The 20,993-nt window shown below is 41.1% G+C and overlaps 1 protein-coding gene across 4 annotated transcripts in view; it reads right to left on the bottom strand.

Moving 5' to 3' along the window:
* ATP9B (ATPase phospholipid transporting 9B (putative)) overlaps positions 1 to 20,993 on the bottom strand; it is a 282,460-nt gene that overhangs the window by 250,422 nt on the left and 11,045 nt on the right. For all 4 annotated transcript variants that reach the window (XR_008306909.1, XM_053249182.1, XM_053249183.1 and 1 more), the window contains exon 2: positions 16,270 to 16,443. Coding sequence is in view for 3 of the 4 variants with exons in the window: in XM_053249182.1 (XP_053105157.1) it covers positions 16,270 to 16,443 (174 nt within the window). In the remaining variant the exon portion in view is untranslated. The remainder of the gene's footprint in view (positions 1 to 16,269; positions 16,444 to 20,993) is intronic.

A 20,993-nucleotide genomic window follows, 5' to 3' on the forward strand; every position in this document is an offset into this window, starting at 1 on the left:
ACACTTCAGCATTAATCAGCATACTTGATCTGATTTGGCAACATTCCCTGCAACCCTTAGGAGCAGAAATGTTGGACAGCACCAGGGAGAACTCTTGGATTTACAGGTTGAGGACTCTTTTGGTCTCAGTTTGGAGGACACTGCATGAACCTTAATTCAATGACCATCTGTGGAAGCCAAAACCTTCAACCTATAAATCCCATTATTTAATTCTGTTATCAATTTCCTCATAGTTACAGATAAATAGAACTAGATTTGCTTATTGCATACGTAAATTTCTTCCCAATCCTGCGCCCAAATAATGGCACATTATCGACTTCCAAAATCCAGATTTAACAGATGAACAACACTGCACCAGTATTAAACAATCAAAGCAATAGACAAATTAGGAAGATATTTGGCAGAGCATAAACTAATCCTAAAAAATACTGAAATGCCTACATAAAACATGGATGCCTTGCAGCATTTTCTAATGATGTACCATTCATCATCAATTATATCAATGCTGACTCAAGACATCACAAGCTTCTGCTCAGACACACCATTTACAAGGAGTGAACTGGGCTCAGCACAAGTGAGAGAGATTCTCCCAATCTTCTCTCGCAAGCTTGAGAAAGGGCTGGTAAATCTCCCTCACTCACATCATGCTTTTGAAAGGCTCAGTAATATCTTTCAGCATGATATGGGCCCCTTTTTAATCAATCCACACAATTTATACCAATTAACCAGCTTAACCAAATCAATTAACATTGCAGCTTTAAAAAAAATTGAATCCCCAGAGCAATTTTGCTGTTGGTTTTAGGAGGAAGAGTGTATTATTTGGCTCCAGAGTTGTCATGCTTGCTAGCCAATGGGCTTCTGCAACAGGTGAATATATCATCAGTGGAATTTGCTTTTATTTCTCCTTCCAGAAAGAGATCTAGCATTTCCCCAGTTAAAATTGAAACTGCTGAAAAACTTGCAACAGACTACACAGTGGTACAAAGAAACAAAACACAAATATCTATGCATTGCAGGTAACAGTGGTTATCAAATATCGTAATCCACACCCTGTGAAAATGTTACATGTAGCCTCATCCCAGCTGTCATGGAGACTGAAGGCAAACCATACCAATGGCCAAGGTCCTGTATTTCATAGCAGACATGACAAAAGTTACCATAAACTCTGTGATGAACAAAGTATAAACTTTTAGATAAAAATGCTTGGAAATGCTGTCTTACAAGTCCCAATCTATATCATTTAGATAAGAACTCACAACTTTAGTCCAACACCATAGGCTTTTAATATGCTATTTACTTACTGAGGTATTTCTGTTTATACAAATTTGCCTAATTGGTCACTCATTTAATCTTCAGCAACATAAAATTAACAGATATTAAAGACTCCCCCAATACTTTCTGTATTAGAAGACTGTACCTTCCAATTATAAGACAGAATGTTTTTAATGAAGAACTGCTCACAATTTGGAAGCTGAATCATATAACAGCTATTCCCTCATCTCTAACTCACTGCCAATAGCTTTATCAGCTTACCAAACAAATTACAGATGTTTGAACAAAGTTTGGCACTGCTAAGCAGTTGTGATGCCTATGATAAGGGACTGATTGGCACCTAGAGATAAGCACACTTTAAGCCCCCAGAAGCAATGAGGGCTCCACTGATGGAAATAATTATGGATTTTGACAATTCAATTTTGAAGTATTTATTGCACACAAATGAGATTGAATATTTCAAGACTCAGAGATCAGTAAGTTCATGTCCATCTAAAACAGAAATCCCTATCAGACTGCATGAAGAAGAAAAAGATGATGATGATGATGACGACATGTATATCCCACTCTTCCTCCAAGGAGCTCAGAGCAGTGTACTACATACTTAGGTTTCTCCTCACAACAACCCTGTGAAGTAGGTTAGGCTGAGAGAGAAGTGACTGGCCCAGAGTCACCCAGCTAGTATCATGGCTGAATGGGGATTTGAACCCGGGTCTCCCTTGTCCTAGTCCAGCACTCTAACCACTACACATCCCTTTTGCCCTCATGTGTCTTTGCCTACTTAACTGCACATTAACAAAGACTTCTTTGAGTAAGTCACATCTGTCACACATTTAGTAAAATATTTGAATTAAGACTAAAATGTGTATAAAACTATTGCTTATGTAGGATGCTCTTGTTAAAAAATCAAGGTATCCAACATGGAAAAAAATCTTCCATACTATGGATAATTTATTGTGACCTCACACAGCACACAAAATTAGATACAGATATTATTTAGGGTCAAAGACAAAAATCTCACCCAATACTTAATACCACAGCTAAACATTTTGCACAGAATAAATACTTTTGCTCACATACCAGCAAATATACTAATTTAGTTTCCTTTTGTAACTGTTCTCAGACAAAAGGCTTTTATATAAATCATACTATTTCAATTTATGCAGCTACTTGAAAACTTAAATTAAGAATTTAACGAACAAATGATTACCCATTTGCTAGAAAAATGAGAATGGGGGATTGTTTTGCCATTTAGCGATCTCAGCTTCGTCTCATGTATCTATACACACACACACGTATAAAGGTAATAAACAATAGAGCCACTACAGCAAATAATGATGCACAATTTGTGGAATAGAATAGGGAAGTTTAACTTAAATATATATAAATAAGACAGCAGTATTCCTTTGTCTAAAGAGAAATTAAAACAACTTTCCAGTAGCAGTGATTACATGTATTTCAAATAGCACTGAAAGTTTCATACTTATGTAAGATTTTATCAAATAACATTCTAAGTTTAAAAAGGAAACTCTGCTTTTAACACTTTTCAGCAATTATTATTATTATTACATTTATATCCCGCTCTTCCTCCAAGGAGCCCAGAGTGGTGTACTACATACTTGAGTTTCTCTTTCACAACAACCCTGTGAAGCAGGTTAGGCTGAGAGAGAAGTGACTGGCCCAGAGTCACCCAGCTAGTTTCATGGCTGAATGGGGATTTGAACTCGGGTCTCCCCGGTCCTAGTCCAGCACTCTAACCACTAACAATTCCACCACCACCACTTATTTTAAAGTGTAACTGTAGGAAAGTTATACCAAAGCAGGATTTTCATTTTTTAAAATATATATAAAAGCTTTATATTGTCTTCAAGAATAAGCTATTCCTTATTAAATTTTAAGTAGCAGAAACTACTTCTACAAAGAAAACACCCTGTAATTATTGTACTCAACAGGTAGCTTTGGTAATCAGGCCTAAAGCAACATAGTAGTCATGTCATTCTTAAAAGATCAGCATTTTCCCATGCTTCTGCACAATAAATGTGTTACAAATTAATTGAAAATGTACAGGCTATCTTAGAGTCCAAATTAATCTGAGTATTTGGTATCCACTTCATTTCATATGGAAATGTCATTCAACAGCACCAATTTCATAGGGACAAAGTGTATTTTGATAAGTACTGGAATGCAAATCTCAAGAGAAAGAAATCAATCCAGCCAAAAGAACTCCAGACTATTGATCTATGTACATTATAATTTCACAAACTAAAGTAGAATGTTCAAATGAAAAAAGGTAAGAAATAACTACAAACAAGGTTGCTATTATCACAAGTTTTACCAATGCATAATTGTTAAGATGACCTTTTCTGAATATATTGATTGTACTAGTGATCACAGAAATTAACACAGATATTTTGGCAATTGTGATGAAGGTAAGATTTTTCTTTTGTTTCTTTAAACAATTTGATTGATAGACAACCAAGTACAAAGAGATGCCAAAACATCTACTATATCACCCCATCAAATTTCAGTATATATTATAGTATCAAATCCATTACAAATGTCCATGATTTTTTTACAAAACATTAAAAACTATACTAGAATTTCCATTGAAATGAACTGCTTGCATCTCTCTACTTCACATAGCTAGTTATCTTAAAATATTTCTATGTGAAAAACAGTATGATCATTTTTTTATGGTCAGAATACTTAGTAAAATAGCTACTGTAGTGAAAATTGCTCATCGCACATAATCTTTTGTTATCATTTTTAATGGCCAAAATATATGTGGCCTAAATGTTTATTTATACCAAAGGAGTATTCAAATTTAAAATATCTGAGCAAAAATGTTTAAGGTATTTTTACTTTAGATTTTTTTTTTTGCATTTAAGTAGCAAGTCATTCTAGAGGAAATCTAAAATTTAGCAAGATACCCTTTGAACACTCCTTTCTTCTCCCACATGTCAAAGGACAAATGGGAGAAGAGACAGTGCTAGCTTTAAACATACAGTCAATGAATCAACCCATCCTGTTTTGCATAGTCCCTTCCTGGCCTCTCCCCACCACCGATGTTAGAGCTCCCCTATGAATAAGTATGCACTCACTTATTCAGAGAGAGGTCAGGATAGAATGGATCTCACACACTGTATATTCAGTAAGAGTATGCACATTATAGCTTGGTTTAAGCAATTTTTTGTTAAATCAACCCTCTCTGCCAGCTCAGTTTCTACCCATAAGCAACGACTTCCAAGCACTGTTCCCTCTAAGGCGGGCACATGTGCACGTGCTGACAAGTTTTTGGATGTCCACTCAGTTCAATTTAGATCCCACTCAGGTTGAATCAGGAAGGCCCCATTCTGAATGCAGGTGCGCCCACACTGCCTTGATACTGCCACCCAGAACACAACTCATTCCGCACAAAGATGAAAAAGATTAGAGCAACCACTGCTTCCAAGTAGTCCTTAAAGTCTATCTGGAGGATAATCAGGGATCACAGAGGGTAACAAGTGCACTGTGCTATTCTTGTTCTGGCAACCCCAACTTCAGCATCTTGTACATTTGCTCTATTGTACAAGATTCATACAATTTTACAACTGTCAGCACATTACAAAATCATAAACTAAATGGATCAGTGGCTTCCTCTTTTAATACTTTTATGTAGCATGTCTTGTTGACAAGACAAGCTCACTAATGCTCTTACTTTAGATATCCTGCTGGAAGTTAGCTTATCTCACTACAATACCATGTGCTTCCAGTTTCTGTACACAGAACTACAGTCATATCCATTAGCTTCCAGGGAGGAGTTGCATTTTTCAAAGTATATAAACAGAATTTCCCACCCCTGAAAACTAATTTGTTTGATTGTAATTCTGTGCACAAAACCAGAAGCACTTTGTGCAGTCCTGCGAAAAGCTACATTTCCAGTGAGGTATAACACTGGAAAAATATTAATCACAAACCTTTACCACATACTAAACATTACTAATTATTTCAGATTTTTATTGTGGAGAAAGTGCATTTAATATAAGCCTAAAATGAGAACTTCTGACAATGCAAGACTAATTTACTCAAGAGACTCTACTAAAGTCAAGCATAGGAGTTGAACACAAGAGGTTTATAAATGACAGAAGAGTACCAGGAGATAATTCTAACTTGTATTCACTCTAGAGTCATCAGTTACATGTACTTTTTAACCTTTAAAGTTGAAATGTTAACTTATCATCAGCTAATGAATTTACGTTTCCCCTTTCACCAACATCAATCAACTCCAGATATTACCCACTGTTAGTGAATTAGTGTTAAGACTCTCGGGAACATAAATGAAAGGGTACGGCCATCTCTCTTTCCAGGTAAGGTTCATAAAAAATATGTTAGGAATAAGGCTTGCAAATGGGATTTTTGCCATTTCTAATCCCCAGATGGGTAAAAAATGTGTAGGACTAACAAACACTAGGAAAAAAGGATTTTTGGCAGACCACTTTAAAAAGATCATAGAACCAAAGGAGTCGGAAGGGATTTTGTAAAGCTTCTAGTCAAATTCCCTACTCATTGCAAGAAATGCACAGCTAGAACACTCTCAACAGATGGCTGTCTAGTCTCTGTTTGAAGACCTCTAGTAAGGCAGAGCCCATGCATCCCAATCCCTAGGTAATCATTTACTGTAAAATTGTTCTGTTAAGAGAAACTTCTTACATTCAACTGAAATCTAACTTCCTGTAACTGAAGCTTATTAGACCAAGTCGTATCCTGTCAGGCAATGGAGAACACAAACCCTTACCCACCTTAACTTATAAACTGACTTTTCAACTATTGATTAGATAGCCAAAATACTTGTCCGTTTAAGACTAGAGTTAAGGCTATTTCATTTTGTCTTAAGCTTCAAAGCTGGGAACTTAGAACCTAAGGCTGATGCCTTGACATGATGTGATATTCTGTTCACTTATAGCTTGCTTTCCATGCACCCACATAGGCAACGTGGGGCTTTTGCTAGTGACAGGCATTCAACCCTCCCCATCTTGAGCTGGGCATCAAAGACTAGGGGTGTGCACGGAACCGCCACACTGCAGTCCGGCACTGGGGTGGGGGGTAGCATTGTGCACACGCACAAAGGATTACTGGAAGTTTTTGTAGAGCAAGATCGGGGAAGGGGCGGCAGGGAGGTATCCTGCCGCCCCAATTACTCATTACATTACGGCGCCAGAGCGGAAAAGCGGTGGGAGGGGTAAGTAAACCCTCCCGCCGCTCTTAAAGCAACCCCCCACCCCCGGACCGAACCACCCAGGTCCGGACAAGTCCGGTCCGGAGGCCTTTTCAATGGCCTCCAGACCGGTCCAGGCCCATCCCTATCAAAGACTAGTTGGAAATGAGCACAAATCTGTGACATTACACAACATCATTACTGCAAGGAAAGGGGGAGGCAGCATGCAAGTCCACAATATCTTCCCAATCTCCAAACCGCAGTTCACTAGTATTATGTCAGCGTTCTAACCTGGCCAGACATACTTTAACACTGTAGCAGTATGTACACATTAAAAGTTTAATATGCACAATTTCTACACCATAACAAACAAATGGCCCTCATTATCTGCAGGGGCTCCATTCTCACCTACAACTGCGGATAACGAAACATAAACCCTATGGGGATTGGGAGTTCCTGGAGGTTAAAAAAAAAAGCCTTAAAAAGTGGGGAGGATACAGAAATGAGATAAATAAAGCACCATACCATGACTCTGCAGGTTTCCAGCTGTCCAGCAATACCCCCTCAAACCCCCATTTCTGACTATTTTCTGTGAAAAATCATGGGAAAACTTTTTTTAAAACCGAAGAACCACAAAATGGCTCAGTTCAGCAAAATGGTGGCCTGAAATTACCTCAGAAATCATTTCCAGCCATCCAGAAGCAGCGCATAGGCAAATTTTGAATATTTTTTCAACCGCGTATAACTAGGTCAGGTCTCCATTGCTTGACCGTGAATACGTGGGACTGCAGGTGCCAGGACTACAGATAATGAGGGCCACTTTTTTTTTTCCCCCACCACAACATGGAAGAATTCCATAGCAACTGCTGAATTCATTCAACTTTCTTTTTCAATTCAATATGGTCAGCTTTCTGCTTATAAGATTAATAGAAAATATGGTCAGCTTTCTGCTTATAAGATTAATAGAGAAAGATCAGAGATGTATTAACACTGTAATAGAGGAGATAAATCTCTTCAATCAGCACCTACTTAAACCAGCTAATAAGACAAATATTTAAGTATCAGTTTCAGCACAATTTATGAACGATACTGCAAATATTTATTTTGGTCCAGAGCTTCAAAGGGTAGATGAAGCTTTGCAGAAATGGAAATTTTTAACTTGTTCTAGCTCAGTAGAGTTCCAGCTTTAAATATGTCTTGTAATTTGTTTTTATTGCATTGTTATTTTTTTTAAAAAATCATGAAAGACATAATCGTCTCTGGTTTCCTGACATACATTTCTACATGCATGCATGTAGAGTGAGGAGAGGGGAAGTACATGTAGTCAGCTCACACAGGATATAGGTAGAAACAGATACATGCACATTTTTGATATGTACTTCTTCTGTAAGACATCCACTGCCTCAATGATAAAAACAGGTTGCTCACCTGTAACATGATCTGGTAGAGATCCATCAACATCCATAAATATGGGTTCTGAGCCTGTGCAGGAACCACACGGTAGCAATGCCACACCTCGTCAAGGCGTCCAAGCACCTCTTCCAGTGTGCTATTTAAAGGCAGGCTGGACACCATGTTCCTCAGTTCTTGGATGACCACCATGAAGGCCGATCATCTGGATAAGCAGGTGAGTTCATCAGCATCAAAAGAGAATGTCATGCACACTGGTACACACATAACAATTGTTATATATATATATATATATATATATATATATATATATATATATATATACACACACACATATTATTATTATTATTATTTTTTTTTTTAAGACTGTGAGCCCTTTGGGGACAGGGATCCATCTTATTTATTTATTATTTCTCTGTGTAAACCGCTCAGAGCCATTTTTGGAAGGGCGGTATAGAAATCAAATAAATAAATAAATAGCAGAGCACTACTGCAGAGGGGTGGTCCAGGAGGGTCTTGGATCAACATCCATCAACATCCATGGATGTTGATGGATTTCTACCAGATCATAAGTTACAGGTGAGCAACCTGTTTATCTGGATCGAGATCCATCAAGATCCAAAAGAATAGGTGTTTAGCTAGCTCTCCATGGAGGAAGGTGCAGTAGTAATCATTGTAACACCTGCTTCAAAACACTTTTCCCAAAGCTTGCCTCGGCAGCAGAACACACATCTATGGCGTAATGCTTCATGAAAAGTAACTCCATGGACCATGTAGCTGCTTTACAGATGTCCACAAAAGTTACCCCCGATAGGTGTTCAGCTGATGAAGTGTAGGCACGAGTAGAGTGGGCCTTGATTGCTTCTGGTGGTTTTATGTTCTGCAACTTGTAGATCAGCAAGATGAGCTCGACCAGCCAGCTGGACATCCTTTGTCTGGATATGCAGGCTTCTTTGGCAGGAACTCTGTAAGCCACAAAGAGGCGCTCGGTGGACCTAAAGTCTTTGGTACATGCTAGGTAGTACTACAGTGCCCAGCATCACTGTTCCCTCTAAGATGTGTGCTCACAATTTTTTTGATGTCCGCTCAGTTAGTTTTAGATCCCACTCAAGTCGAATCAGAAAGGCCCCATTCTGAATGCACGTGTGCACATGCTGCCTTGATACTGCTGCCCAGATCAAAACTCATTTCGCACAGAGATGAGAAAAATTAGAAGCACCACTGCCCTGCGTACATCCAGAGAGTGTATTGTACATTCCAAAGGTGTAGATGTTTCCCTGAAAATGTAGGAAGCACAATGTCAAATTCTATTGAGGTGGAAACTGGACCCTACTTTGGGCAAAAGGTCCGGGTCCAAACGCATCAGAACCTTATCAGGATAAATCCTGGTGTAAGGGGAATCTATATTATTAATTCTCCTGGGTGTGCCTTGGAATGTGCGTCCCAGTGCCCAGCTGACTGGTTGGGTGGTGGAGGCACCTGATTAGCTGAGGCGCACCCAGAAGGATTAGTTGCCGTGGCGGCGGCAGCCAGCTGCGGAGGCCAGAGGTGGCGGCAGGCCCAGCCCAGCCACGGGTGCAAGGCCCAGAAGAAGTGAAATAAGGGGGGCAGAAGTGGCAGTGGGGAGGAGAGGCGGCTGAGCCTGGCACGGGCCAGCCGTGGTTAGGAAGCGGAGACTGGGGCAGAAGGCTGGGGGGAGAAGTAACCGCTGGCCCCAAAGAGCACACAGATGCTCTGTGTGGGGTTGGCTAGTCTATCCTTAAAGCTGAAGTTCACTCACATGCTTTGCAGTGGTAAAAGCAAGTAAGAAAGCTGTTTTCAGCATTACAAGCTTGGTGGTAGAAGTAGCCATCGGTTCAAATCGACTCTGAGTTAATGCGGAGAGCACCAAAGAAATGTTCCATGGTTCTACTGGAATATGGACAGGTGGGTATACATTCATAAGTCCTTTCAGGAAGGCATCACTATCCGGGTGAAAAAAAGAGTGTTTTGCCATCACATCCTGATTGTTGAAAGTAAGTGCAGCCAAGTGGACTTTTAGGGACACGTTAGCCAAGCCCTGTGTCTTCAATGCAGTCAAATAGAGGAGTATGTCTTTAATAGCAGCTTACTTCAGTAGGAAACCATGCACCCGGGCACAGGTCTTAAAATGCAGCCATTTCCCAGAATAGTAACGTTGAGTGGAGGGCTTTCTTTGGTTAAGCAAGATGATTTTAGAAGTCAATTCACCATGAATTGACAGATGTAGTGTGAGCACGTCTGGTCCAAGACTTGTCCATCCTGGGACAGGAGATCTAACTCTTAAGGCAGACGATGGTAATAGCTCCCTGACAGTCTGAGTAGCTGTGGAAGCCAAGGTTGCCTTGGCCACCATGAAGTCACCAGGATGCAAAGCATAGGAGCAGCTAGGAGATGTGCACTCGACTTATCAAGGGACGTGGAGAAAACATTTATGGTGTCTGTTGAGTCCAGTCCACCTGGAAAGCGTCCCCTAGAGACAGAGGGTCATGTCCCACCCTCAAGTAAAAGTGAATGCACTTTGTGTTCTCTGGAGTTGTGAGCAGGTCTATGGTTTGGCTCACCCATAGGTCAAAAAGAGAGGCAATGTATTCCGTCTTGAGCTCCCATTCATGCTGCTGTGCAAACATGCAAATTAGGTCGTCCACTAGGACACTGTCCAGGCCCTTTATGTGGATGGCGATTGGTAACGCCTGATGTCTGATGCCCCAGTGCCACAGTTCTAAGCTGAGGGCACACAGGGTCCTTGACACTGTTCCCCCAACGATTGATGTAAGCTTGGGGTGTGGTATTGTCCAACTGTACTTAGACAATTTTGCCTTGTAGCAGTGGTAGGAAGGCCTTCATTGCTTGTAAGACAGCCAGCAACTCCAGGAACTTGATGTGTAACTGGGCCCGCTGTGGGGTCTACTTGCCCTGAATTTGATGGTTCTCACAGTGGGCACCCCAACCCTGTAGATATACATCTGTTGTCAGCCAGATTGATGGAGATGCAGTCTGGAAAGGAACTCCCATTAGGAGATTCTGGTCGTTTGACCACCAGGACAGTGAACGTAGTATTTGTGATTGTATTTCCAGACACATGCGCTGACTATCTCAGTTTGGATAGAAAACCGACAGAAACTATAGTTGTAGCTTTCTCATTTTCAGCCGTGCATGACGTATTATTGTGTTGCAGGATGCCATAAGGCCCAGGAGTCGCCAATTGTGATTAATGCTGCTGGAATATCTGAATCAGGTCCCTGATGCACTCGTATCTTTCTCTGGGTAAGTATGCTCTCTTGGTTTCCGTGTTCAATACAGCCCCAATGTAGTTGATGACACGTACTAGTTCTAGGTGGGACTTTTTCCAATTGACTTTGATCCCCATGTCTTGAATGAGACTCATAACATATTGTATCTGAGAAAATAACACTCTTCAGTCCCTGGAAGTCAGGAGCCAATCGTTTAAGTACAGGTTACAATACCTGCATTCTCAGATGAGAGATCACTATGACCATACATTTGGTAAACACCCTTGGGGCAGTGGAAGGTCAGAAAGGGTAAGACATTGTATTGGTACACTTGTTCAACTACAGTAGAACGTAGGTACTTCCTGTGTTGCTCCCTTATGCCGATATGAAAGTAGGCGTCTTTCAAATCCAGAGTTGCAAGCCAATTCTCTTGATAAAGAAGGGGTAGGATCTCCTGCAACGTTATCATGCAAAATTTTATGATGTGAATCAGCTTGTTCAAATGGTGTAGATCCATAATGGGGGGGGGGGATTCTGCCATCCCATGTATCCCAAAGATATGATCTTCAGGACCCAGCAGTCTGATGTTATGCGGTGCCATGCAGGGGCATGGCATGCCAGCTTGATGGACTGGTGTACTGGTGGAAGTGATGGAATTGTGAGGTTGTTGATGGCGCTTGCTTGCCAAGATGTTAACACCCCTGATGACGGGATTAAGGAAGAGTTCCGTGTCGGTGGGCGGTCCTGTACCTCAAAGGTGCTTCTGAGTTTCTGCCCGTTTGGTACATTGGGACTGAATGTTCTTGCTTTTCCCCTGGTAAGGACACTTGTGATACGGGTTGTATTGTTTCCTATAGTCCTGGCAATCTTGTTTGCTGTAACCAGACCTCTGTTTGATAGTGAAAGGTCGCCACTTTGACACGTAGTAGTTGTTGATATAGAAGTAAAAGCCTTTGCAGTAAATTTTGATTTTTTTAAGTTGCTCCATTGTGGAGTCAGTTGTTTCACTGAAAAGGCCTTTTCCATCAAAGGCCAAGCCTTCAATCTTCTCCTTCATGTGGCTTTGAAAGATCATAGATCACAGCCATGTATGTCTTCGCAGTGTGACAGCTGCAGTCAAGGAGCAAGACTCTGACTCAGCGAGATGTTATGCTGTGATTAACTGCTGCCTCGTAAGTTCAGCTGATTTTTCTAATGTTCTCTGGAACTTCTTGTATTCTTCAGGTGACAAATTATCTAAATCTCCCTGAAGAGATTCCCATAGGCCATGATTGTACTTCGCTGTACAGGCTGGGTCATTTGCTATTTTAATGGACAAGTATGAAGTGGAGTAAATTTTTCTCCCAATAGGTGTAACTTCCTTCCTTCCTTATCAGATGGGGTTGTGTGTTGTCTCCCAGTTTTTGATGAGGTGGTGCAGTCGATTACCAGGGAGATCGGTGCCAGATGTTTATAAAGGTAAATGTTATCCTTCTCTTGTATACAATACAGACTTTCCAGTCTCTTAGCGGTAGGAGTGAATGTAAGTACGACCTCCCAAGCACACTTCGCTGCCCTGGAGATTACAGGCAGAAGAGGAAGAGCCACGGGTTGAGTGGTTTGCAATCTAACCATGAAATTGTATACTGGGTCATCTAGTGTAGAAAGCTCAGACTTCAAATCCAAGCCTAGTGTGCCTCTGCCATGGCCATTACATGCTTGTGGTAAGCTTTCATCTCCTCATTTGGAGAAACATAGGTGGAGGGTGGCACATCAGTGGGAGGATCCACTAAACTATCTGCATCTTCAGGATCTGATTCAAAAATCAGAGGATCCATGGTGGTCTGATGGAGACCCCATAGGAGAAGATGGAATGCATGTTTGGGTTTCTGTAGTAGGTGTTATTGGTGGAGACTGTGTCTGGGTACTTTTCTCCCTGAAGAAAAGCGGCGGAAGAGCTGTCTGCGTTGCCTGAGACATTCCTGTTGGTGGTAAGGTCCGTGTTGACTCAGATACATATGTAACAGACTTGTTTGGAGCACCTCCACTGCTGGGTTGGCAACTGACAGAGAGGAAGCAGTTGGATTGTACGATCTTGGTGCACAACATTTCCATGGTTTTTCTCCTTGATAATCATATGGTGCACCAGGAGAACAGGATCCAATGGATGCCAGAGCAAGGGCAGTGCCCGCTGCAAGTGTATGAAAAAAACCACAAGAATGCCAGGCTGAAGGACTTTCTAGGCAAGCAGCTGACCAAGCAGTAGTCTGAGGCTAGGCCGGAGGAGCCGATGAACATAAACGAGATCCCTCAGTACTTGAGGGGAGAGACCCCTTAAATGTCGATGTAGACGGGGTACTTGAAGAGGAGTCCAGAATCGATAGTAATGTGCACATGGTTGCAGAATCCAAGCCGGCATCCCTGTCTTTCTTCTTCCTCCTTGTCGACATCAAATGTCGGCATCAGTATTTGGCAATGTGGTGAAATTTGTCTCGATGCATACACCAGTGCTGTCGGCAGAGTCGACGTCGAGAGCGGGAGGTGTGGTGCCGGAGTCAACATATTGATGGAGCATCACATTGCGTTCAGTCGGCAGCACTGTCAAGGCAACTGGCGTTGGTGCCGGAGACAATGAACAAGCCCTCGATGCCTAGCGCGTCAAGGTTAAAGGGCAGTCGGTATCAAGAGGTCCTGTCGGTATCAGTGACTTCCCCGATGTTGAGGGATTGGAAGGGTCGATGTCGAGGACAGCCTTCAACTTAGACGTTGGTCTCAAAGGCAGCTGCTGTAGATTTGACGGAGATTGTGCTCAATCCGTGTCAAGTCGATTGTCCTAGGTTTTTTGGGTTTTGGTGTCAAAGGGCAAATATCATTGGCCATTCATTTAGATGTGGACTTTGGGGGCTTCGGTGCTGAGCCAGAACTTGTACTAGAAGGAGGCTTTGGGCTCTGAAAAGTCGTGGTTGATGTTGAAGATTTGGAAGCCTTCGACGTCAAAGGCATTGCTGTCGATGCCAACATCAAAGTCGAAGGTTTGTGAGACTTCAACACTGAAGGTGATTTTGGCGGCGTCTTTGAAGACGGCGTCAATGGGCAGGGTTAACCCGGAGTCGACAAGCTTAAGACATCATCGTAAATGGCGGTACAAAGCCATTTACCGATACTTGTGAGTCTGTATAGTGCCCAATACTTATGAGTCTGTTTTGAAAAAAACAAATTCTGCAAGTTGAGACTCTGTGCTCTTCTCCTAAGCAAATGAAACACAACTCATGGAGATCTTTAGAGGGCAATTTCACCTTGCAGCCCTCACACCTCTTAAAGCTCAGTTTCTCCTCAGCCATATCGATGGGCAATATGCATAAGTCAAGTCCATTCTGAAGGTCCAAAACACCAATCATTGTCTGTCAGCCAGAAATAGGTCAAAAAATGCCAATCGTCCATCAGCCAGAAATAGGTCAAATTCCAAAATAACAGTCCTTGGGGGTTTTTGTTTTTTAAATAAAGATGAACTCACAAGATTGAATAACGTTGAAGAACTATTCCGATGCGGAGTGACAGACTGAGGTCCAAGCGCAACGGCAGTAGGAAAAGAACTGAGGAACATGGCAAGCCAGCCTTTAAAAAGCACGCTGTAGGTGTGGTGGCTTGGATGCCTCGACGAGCTGTGGCATTGCTACCGCATGGTTCCTGCCCAGGCGCAGAACCCATACTTATGGATCTCGACAGATCTCAATCGAGATCATAGGTATCCTCAGTGCAGGAAGCATACTCCTGTGTGCAGCAACAGAGTTAAGCCCTTGAAATTTGTTAAAGCAAGTAAACTTCACAAATACAGCAATTTTGTGTTTGTGGAATTTGCTTCCATTAAACAGTTGTTTTTTTAAATCAAACTTTGCTGTTTTTCTATCAACACATCAACATTATTAAGATGTAAGCATTACAACATAAGTATCTATAATAGGAAAGCAGGGTAGACCCCTCTATCCTTGCAATAAAATGGTCAGTGGGGACACAATCCCCCTGCCTCACCCCAAAACATTGGCTGTGGCTGATTTTATGTGTACTCCCTCAATAGGGAATATCTCTGCAAGCCTTGAGCACAAACAGATTGAGCACAGACCACTTCCCCACAACAGCTGCCTCAAGGTAAAGGCAGGGTGAGCCCTCCCATCCTGGAACCACTAAGCTCAGAAACAAGATATTGGAAATCCCTCTGCCCAATGGCTACCCACGTGCAGGGACATAGGAAGCAACCCTGGGGCAAGATTTATGTATTCATATTCTCCAACTGCCTTCCTTCTTGATTCTTCTTCACCACCATTAGTCCCTCGCCTACCTGCCTTCTTCCCCATCTTAACCACAGTCATGCTGAAGTGGCCTGATGACATTGCCAAGCTGATGTAACTCCCAGATGCCAGTGAGAACAGGCCTCCCTTAAAAGAGCTGTCTGTTCTCACTGTGATCACTACGTGACTTGGTGGCATTAGAGCCTTCAGTGCAGTGCCCAGTGCAGGGGAACTGTGAGGGAAGTGACTGGTGGCCCCCAAGCAGTGGCAGAGCAGGGGCAGCCTTACTCCTTGTCTCCATTGCCTCTATATCCCTGCGAATAGGCAAAAGGGAGACTATGCTCTCCTCCTTTAAAGAAACCATAAGGGGAGAGGCGAGTTAGGGAAAATCCCTCCATTCGATGATTTCCTTGCGGGTGAAGGGAGCAGAGCCCTCCTTTCCCACTGGGGCTTCAAAAATGTGCTTCAGTGAAAGCACAAACAAAATCCTTTTTCTCCTTAAAAGACGATAAATCTCTTGCTTTTAACACAAAGTTCTGAAGTGAGCATCCAAAGCAGTCACTGGCAGGTCAGATTTGGGAAATGTAGCAAAAGGGGAGGAATCCCCCCCCCCCTTTGATTCTTCCTTCCCCTTCAAAGAACCAATTCATGACCAGAAGAGCAAGCTTTTTGACCTCCCCTGCCTGCAGTTCATACCCATCCCTCACTTTAATTTCATAAGGTCCATTTTTATTAGATATTGGTTTTCAAATACTTGACATTTTAAAATCTAAAAAAAGATTTAAACTATTTTCTGTGCACTAGGCATTCTATATTCACTTAAAAACAGAAATCAAGCTATCAGAAACTTTAAACAAAAACAGAACCAGCAACAAACCTGGTGCAAAGAAATTTCCAGCCACCACAGACAAACCATTCTAAGCCTCTTTTTCTCTGAGAAATCCTGGCTCTTGGCAGAGTATGGTAATCACTTTCATCATTTTCAAAGCCTTCTTCAGACATCATTAGGGGCATTTCATCCAAATGAGAGGATTCATCTTCTACTTGGTACCTGTTGACAGAGAAACAAATAACACCACTATGAAGACAAATAGTTGCAAACATTCTTATTAGTTGCTATGCATGTATACAATTCATTCAGAGCATTCTTGAAAATATTTGAACACACAATATTAGAGCAAGTACTCCAGGATGAGTACTTGAAGCATTTTTAACTAGATAAAACAATTTTATTGTTTAAGTGCATTTTGGAGCGAGAGAGGAGTCTTTGTGATCTGATCATCAAGTCTTCCTGAATGCTTCCATTAGTCTGTTAGAATTTTGATTTTAAATCCCAGTCTGACTGATTCTAATTTTATTTTCTGCTAGTGATCTGTGCCTTGGCACAATTGTTGGCTCTACATGCTGTCTGCCTGTGTCCACTCATGCCTATGCTATGCCTGCCTACCCTGCCTCTGCTCCATCATGATGTAGCACACCACAAGCAAATTTCTGCCTCCAAGTGTGTTATTTCAGCTGAGTTCAGCTGAGTTCCCTCACTCTTATCCAAACAAAAGCAAAATGTGAACGGTGGGATGCAACTTCTCAGACATCCTAACACATTATCAGCCTGTACTTGGAGGGACAAAGTCCTTTCAAGAGAGATTTTGAATACTCTTAAGTATCAAAGTAAAGCAAGGATGCAAGTATTCAAAGCAGAAGTATGAAAGCAGAGGGAGGTTTGCCTGCTTCTTAGAAACCCTGGCACTTCTGCATGAAATGAGGGTGGTATCAAACTGTAAAAAGGGCCCACCATCAACACAAGGTTTACCATGCCTGGAAGTTTCATCCCATTCTGACTTACAATAATATATGTATTATTACTCCCTATGGTCCATTATAGGATGATGTATCAACCCAAAAGCAATACATCAGCCAATTTGACCCAGTTTGGTATGAACCAGGGTGGATAAAAATCAATGGGTTTAAAAAAAAAATTAAATATCAGTTTTTAAAAAAATTTAAATCAGATGCTTTTTGAGGGAAAAAATCTATCTAAAGATAGTTTTCTATTTAAGATACATTATAGTCCAAAGGTATTCATCATGAAATAAGGATTTGTTTTTAATTCTGTAGCATCAGGCTGTATATATGCAATGTTTGAATTTTTTGTTAAATGAATTCCATTAATCCATTCATAATGTCATGCTCTTTCTTTTTTTGTTTTCTGGTAGTTACTTTAGTTCTTTAATAATTTTTAATTATTAATGTAATGTAATTTTTAATGTTGCCTGTTTGCCTGTTGTTGTACATCGCCCAGAGTCTTCGGAGTGGGCAGTATATTAAATGTCTCAAATAAATAAAATAAAATAAAATAAAATAATAAAAATAAAATAAAATAAAATAATAAAATAAATAAAATAAAATAATAAAATAAATAAAATAAAAATAATAAAAAAATAAAATAAAATAAAATAATAAAAAATAAAATAAAATAAAATAAAATAAAAATAAATCCTTTTTGTTGTTTTTGGCATCTCTTCCAAGTCTCAGCTCATTCTGAGTCTTAGATTTCCTGACAACATCCCTACAAAGATCATCCTTTTTGGTAGACTTCCATGGTTATGCTGTGCCCCCCCACCAGAGCCCCAATATTGCACCATGCGAGTTATTGGGAGCCCCCCCTCCTCAAAATCTCCTATTCTTCAGCTCTTGTCTCCTTTAGGATTTCTAACCATGAGATTCTATCTAGCTTTTCTCTGAGCTCATGAAATTCAGCTTTCCTGAAATCTAGGGTACATGCCTAACTTCCTGAAGTCTGCCCCCGCCCCCACTATCATGAATTGCAAGATTGCATGGTCATTCCGCCCCCCCCCCCAGGGTTCCCTTCACTTTCACTGTATCACCCAATTATCTTCATAAGGAAGGCCTTAGGTCCGGATAGCCAATTCCCTTGTTCCTTCTTGCACCTTTTGAAAAGTAAACTTATTGCACTTCCCACTTTTAGCAGAGTTAGACTTCCAGCAAATGTCAGGATCATTTAAGTTCCCCATTAGAACACCAGCCTCTTTGAAAATTTGGCGATCTGTCCTCCACTTGGCCAGGTGATCTAAAGTAAACTCTCACAATGGTCTCTTTTATTTTTAAGTAGGCACCTTAAACTGGGCTTCCATGCTTAGATTAATTGATTTCTGCACAGGTGTTTAAGTTAAGAACATAGGAAGCTGCCATATACTGAGTCAGACCATTGGTCTATCTAGCCCAGTATTGTCTTCACAGACTGGCAGTGGCTTATTTACATACAATATAACTTTCCCCTTTGGAACAAGTTATTCCCTTCAAGTACTATATACCAAGCATGAGTCTCATCCCAACAAGTTGATACCCATCAGATCATACATGCCCGCCTTTGTTAGGATTTCTAGATCCTCCTGTTTTCCCATACTCTGTGCACTTGTGTATAGACTCAAGAGACATGGGCATCATAGTCATCTGGCTTCTTTACTGCAGAGTCTTGCGAATTTCTGAGTTGCACCCCCCACCTATCCAATTTGCTTTTGTCTTTGACATATGTTTTCTTGTTCCTAACTTAGTACTGTCCTTTGTCCCCCTCCCCCAATGAGTTCAGGTTCAACACAAGCAACATTATTCTGGATGTCTGGCAGCCATTGATAAGTCTAGTTAGTTAACATACTAATATCATCTGCATAGCACTCCTTAATGCTAGTGTAAAGGTTTAGGAACCCTGCTAAGTGAGCAAAGAGGCATCTTTTTACATTTTCTTATATTTAGCAGGGGAGAAGCATCTGGCCCAATTCACCCCCAGCACAGCATCCCACCAGCAACTGTTGCTGGTTTCTACCTTGCATTTCTTTTAGATTGGGACAGAGAACCATCTTGTTAATTATTTATTTTTATGCAAACTGCTTTGAGAACTTTGTATTGATAAGCAGTATATAAATATTTGTAGCAGCAGTTTATAAACTTTTAGCAGAAACTGAACAATTAAAGGTTTGGGTTCAGCTCTGCTCCAGGTTCATGAGTATTTTTTAGTTCTGGTTCAGTTCCAATTCCAATACTATCTTTAAAAAGTGGTTAGGTAAATGTTTCAGATAGTTTGAATGTTTAGATACATTTCATGTAGAAGAATATCAAACTGTTTTGTTGCAATATAACTCTATGGAACAATTATAATGATTTGAGGGACAATACTCAAATCAAGTTTTTTACAAACAAAACGCATACAACAGGAAAATCAAATACAGTGGTCCCTCGACTTATGAAGTACTCGACATCCGAAGATTTCAACTTACGAACGACAAAAAATACCTGAAGTCGTTGCTGGTTTAGATACAGCTTCCTCGACCTACGAATTTTTAGATGCGGTTTCCTCGACTTACAAATGTTTCTGGACCTCCGTGGATGCGCTTTTCGACTTACGAAAATTTCGACCTACAAACGTGCGTTCGGAACGGATTATCTTCGTAAGTCGAGGGACCACTGTATTAATCATACACTTTAGAACTGATTGGCTGATTAAGGAACCACTTATTTTGAACAAGGTAATAACATGGTTGTGTTAGCAGGGTTTGGCTTCAGTTTAGTAAGGAATGAAGCAGGAACGATTAGAGAATAGATCCTGACGTGTTTGAATAAAGACTCTTCTTCAGGGGAAGTGGTTTACAAAGCAGAGTATTCATCTTTTAAGCATCTTACAAGTTGAGTATTCTGCTTTGTAAACCACTTCCTCTGAAGAAAAGTCTTTATTCAAACAGGTCAGGAAGGATCTACTCTCTAATAAACTGCTTCTACCGTTCCTGCTTCTTTCCTTCCTATCCGTGGTGCTTTCCCCTCCTTTGTGCTTCCAGAGTTCAGTAAGGCAACCAAGGGATTTTACATTCAGATTGTTTTGATTTATTGCTGGCGGGGCAGGGGGAGTTTATGAACTAGGTTTTGGGTTCAAGTTAAATTTGATCCCCTGCTTATTAATTTTAAAATAACTACATTAATGGGTGCATTAAAGAAACAGTTTTTTAAAAGGGTGGGGGGTTGAATCTCTTGCTTTTGATACAAAGTTCCAATTGTGAACTATCCAATCTCTACATCTTTACATACTATAGATAAATTCATCTTATTAAATTACATTAGTTATTTCAGCATCAACATATTTATATACAACTAGTATTTTTTAGCCCGTTAATAACGGGCGCTAGCCTTTTCCTCCTCTCTTTATGGGGGTCAAGCGGAGGCTGTGGGAATCTTAAATAGAAAATGCTGCCCCCGCCGTTGCCGCCGAACTCCCACCCTCCCTCCCAACTTCCGACACCACCTTACCCCGGCCCATGTCAGTTGTGGGGGGAAGTCCTTAATTGAAGAGGGAGAGAGAATCTTGCAAGCAGTGCTTCTCTCTCTGCAAAGCCTCTTCCTGAACTGGCACTTTGGGCGGAAAGAGCCCCTGGTGGCACAGTGATAAAACTGCCGCCCTGTAACCAGAAGGTTGCAAGTTCGATCCTGACCAGGGGCTCAAGGTTGACTCAGCCTTCCATCCTTCCGAGGTCGGTAAAATGAGTACCCAGAAGTTGGGGGCAATATGCTAAATCATTGTAAACCGCTTAGAGAGCT

This window comes from Hemicordylus capensis, chromosome 4, assembly GCF_027244095.1.
Source record: "Hemicordylus capensis ecotype Gifberg chromosome 4, rHemCap1.1.pri, whole genome shotgun sequence".
Lineage (NCBI taxonomy): Eukaryota > Metazoa > Chordata > Lepidosauria > Squamata > Cordylidae > Hemicordylus > Hemicordylus capensis.